This window comes from Octodon degus, unplaced genomic scaffold (genome assembly GCF_000260255.1).
Source record: "Octodon degus isolate 3935 unplaced genomic scaffold, OctDeg1.0 scaffold00058, whole genome shotgun sequence".
Classification (NCBI taxonomy): Eukaryota; Metazoa; Chordata; class Mammalia; order Rodentia; family Octodontidae; genus Octodon; species Octodon degus.
In genome coordinates, this window is record NW_004524634.1 from 12274885 (window position 1) to 12277804 (window position 2920).

Genomic DNA, 2920 nt, shown 5'->3' on the forward strand with positions numbered 1-2920 from the left:
TTCTTCTTCTTCTTCGTCTCTATTTTGAATGACCTTCTATATCCCTATTACAGGAACTTATTCTTTTCAAAATGTCTTGAGATAAAAATGTGTAATGCAACATTTCTTTCTGATGAACCCTTTCATCTTTGTCTCTCTAATTACTTGTTGCCTTCACAGTGGTATCAGGAAGGTAAATAGGAGACACATGTTGATTTTGCCTCCAAAATATCCCCTGCCCTCCTTGGTATAAACTACACCAGTGTGCCTGTAGTCAGGAAGTACTAGACCAGAGGGTGTGTCAGGGAGGAACCTCAGGGGATCTAAGAACCTGTGTATTTGCTAAGTGTGTAGAGTTTTGATAAAACACTCATGTCTGCACAAAGAAGTGCAAGTCTTTCTCAAGTGCATGGTTGGTGCTTAAATTAACAAACTACAGATCTATTTTAAAACGTTCTGAATCATAGTGGCTTTTACATGTATTCCGTCTTTGGTATGATTACTATCTTGAAAAAAATCATGACTCATTTTTCAATCATAGGGGTCCTTTTAATGAGAAAGGTTGGGTAATACTGAGAAAACTCTCAGTTCATGTGGAAAGATTAGCAAATTCTACCAGTAGGAAGACTAATACTTTATCCATGCAGCACGACAAGCTGTTGACCCATTTGGCGAATTACTTGATGACTTGACAGGCCACAGCATTTCTGTTACTCTGCACGTTCACCCTACTCTAGTTTTCTTCAAGTAGACTTAGTTGTGTCTTTGAATGCATATTTTTGCTGCCTTTTAATTAGGTTAGAATCATTTTTTGAGTAGAAAAAGTATCACTTAAGTTTAATATATTGGGTCACAAGTGGGGTGAGGTATTTTTTTTTAATTTTATTATCTCTATAGAAATTAGTACTTAATATAACTAATCATCCTCCATACGGCACTAAATATTTTAAACATTTTCTCAGAATTATATTTTTGAACAATATTCAAAGGACATAATTACAAATCTGACAGTGGACATAAGAAATAAAACATCGTCTGCACAAGATTATATTCTCTCCATTAGAGAAAATAAAATTTAAAAAAAAACAACAGCTAAATCTTTTCTCCATAAAGTATAAAACATTACCTCCTGCTTTGTTTTCTAGTTGGTCAGGGACAGGAGAATACTTGCTTTGATTGTAAGTCAGATAAAACCAGCCACAGATTGGATTGCATTTTAATTGTAGGAAATTCTATGATCCTGTTAACCTCATCAATTTTATCAGTGTGTTTGCCTTCTCCATGACACAACTTTAAAAGACTGAGTGATATTTGTTTGTCCTACACTCTCATTAAATCTTTTCTTAATAGAAACATGATCTAATGAACAGGCACCCAAAATTTCTACTCTGTTCGTGTTAAGAAATAATTCAATCAGGGCAGATGAGTTCATGATAGCTACCATAGCACCTCCTAAAACACCTTCCTAAGCAGTATGTCTAGAATTCTGAAATAAAAGAAAACATTGTATTCATGTCAGTGTGGTCCCAAAATACAAAACATCTGGGAACTTCAAAGAAACTTGATTTTTTTAGTTCCACAGCCCAGAGCCACTGATTCAGAACCACTAGAAGTAGCTCCCAGCGGTGTGCGTGATGCAGTTAACCCTCTGGATGGTACAGGCTCTACTGTGATTATAAATTCCATTCTTTAACTGCCACTTCAGTGTTAGGAGGCATGTACTGAAATGTGCAAGGTGAGGGGTCATAGAAATTGTTGGATTAATTTTGGACCGGTTATTAAGTTCTCAGTGTTGTGAAGTCCTATAAATGTATATGTCCTGTCCACAGAAAATCACATTTTGGAAGATGTAAACAAATGTGTGATAGCGCTCCAAGAAGGGGATGTGGACACCCTAGACCGGACTGCAGGGGCCATCAGGGGCCGGGCGGCTCGGGTCATACACATCATCAATGCCGAAATGGAGAACTATGAAGCTGGGGTGTATACTGAGAAAGTTCTGGAAGCTACAAAATTGCTCTCTGAGACAGGTAAGCACTGGATACTATATCTAGGCAAAAATCCTTATGCCGTGATGAATTTATGTATCTGAACAACTCAGTTTCACTGCTTTTGAGGAGTCTTTTATGCTCCTTAATTGCACTTACGATGGAAGGGTGGAGGACTTGAACGAGCTCTTTGCTTCTTCAAGCAAATGAATAAGTGAAATGAATAACTTTAGGAGAACAACGCTTGCGTTACTTTTCATGTACATTGTAGTTTTCATATGCAATCTCATCTGATTCTCTTAAGAACTTTGTGGAGTAGCAGAAAATTTGTATTATTTCTTTTGGACTAAAGATAGGAAAATGGAGGCTTGGTTCTGCTAGGATACTGGAATGAGACAAAAAAAAAAAAAGCTACAAAATAGTGCATATATAATCTCAAGTTTTAATTCTGACCTTGCTCATGTATATCCTTGAAAAAATCTCAACAGCCAGTAGAAGCCTTTAAGTAGCACATGGGTATAATGGGCATACCCGGTACCTAAGGAAAGACTGATGTGGCAGCCATATGAAAAGGGTTAGACTTTGAATCATACGGTGTCCTTTAGGAGTGCCTTACATCTTTCTCCTCCTTCAGGCTGCTAAGTGGGGACTTCAGGAAGACCCAGTTGTTCCTGAGAGCTTCTCTGGCTGTCAGATGTTGTGGGAAAGAAAACTGACTTCCATGGACTGAGCTAGCACAGTCTTTCACAGCTTGGGGAGGGGGTTGTCGCACACACTGGCTTATTCAATTACTTATGTATGTATGTATGTATTTATTTATTTATTTTTAGTTTCTGTTCTTGACTAAGGTCTGTTGGCGTTAGACACCTAAGTCCCTCATGCTTTGCTTATTTGATTATATGTGCGTCAGGGAGAGAATAAAATGAACATTTGAGGAAGGGAGGAGGGGCATG

General features: G+C 37.8%; 1 protein-coding gene across 2 annotated transcripts in view; it reads left to right on the top strand.

Moving 5' to 3' along the window:
• The window catches only part of Ctnna2 (catenin alpha 2), a 1043423-nt gene that overhangs the window by 944082 nt on the left and 96421 nt on the right, over positions 1–2920 (top strand). For both annotated transcript variants that reach the window (XM_004634143.2, XM_004634144.3), the window contains exon 11: positions 1809–2009. In XM_004634143.2, coding sequence (XP_004634200.1) covers positions 1809–2009 — 201 coding nt within the window. The remainder of the gene's footprint in view (positions 1–1808; positions 2010–2920) is intronic.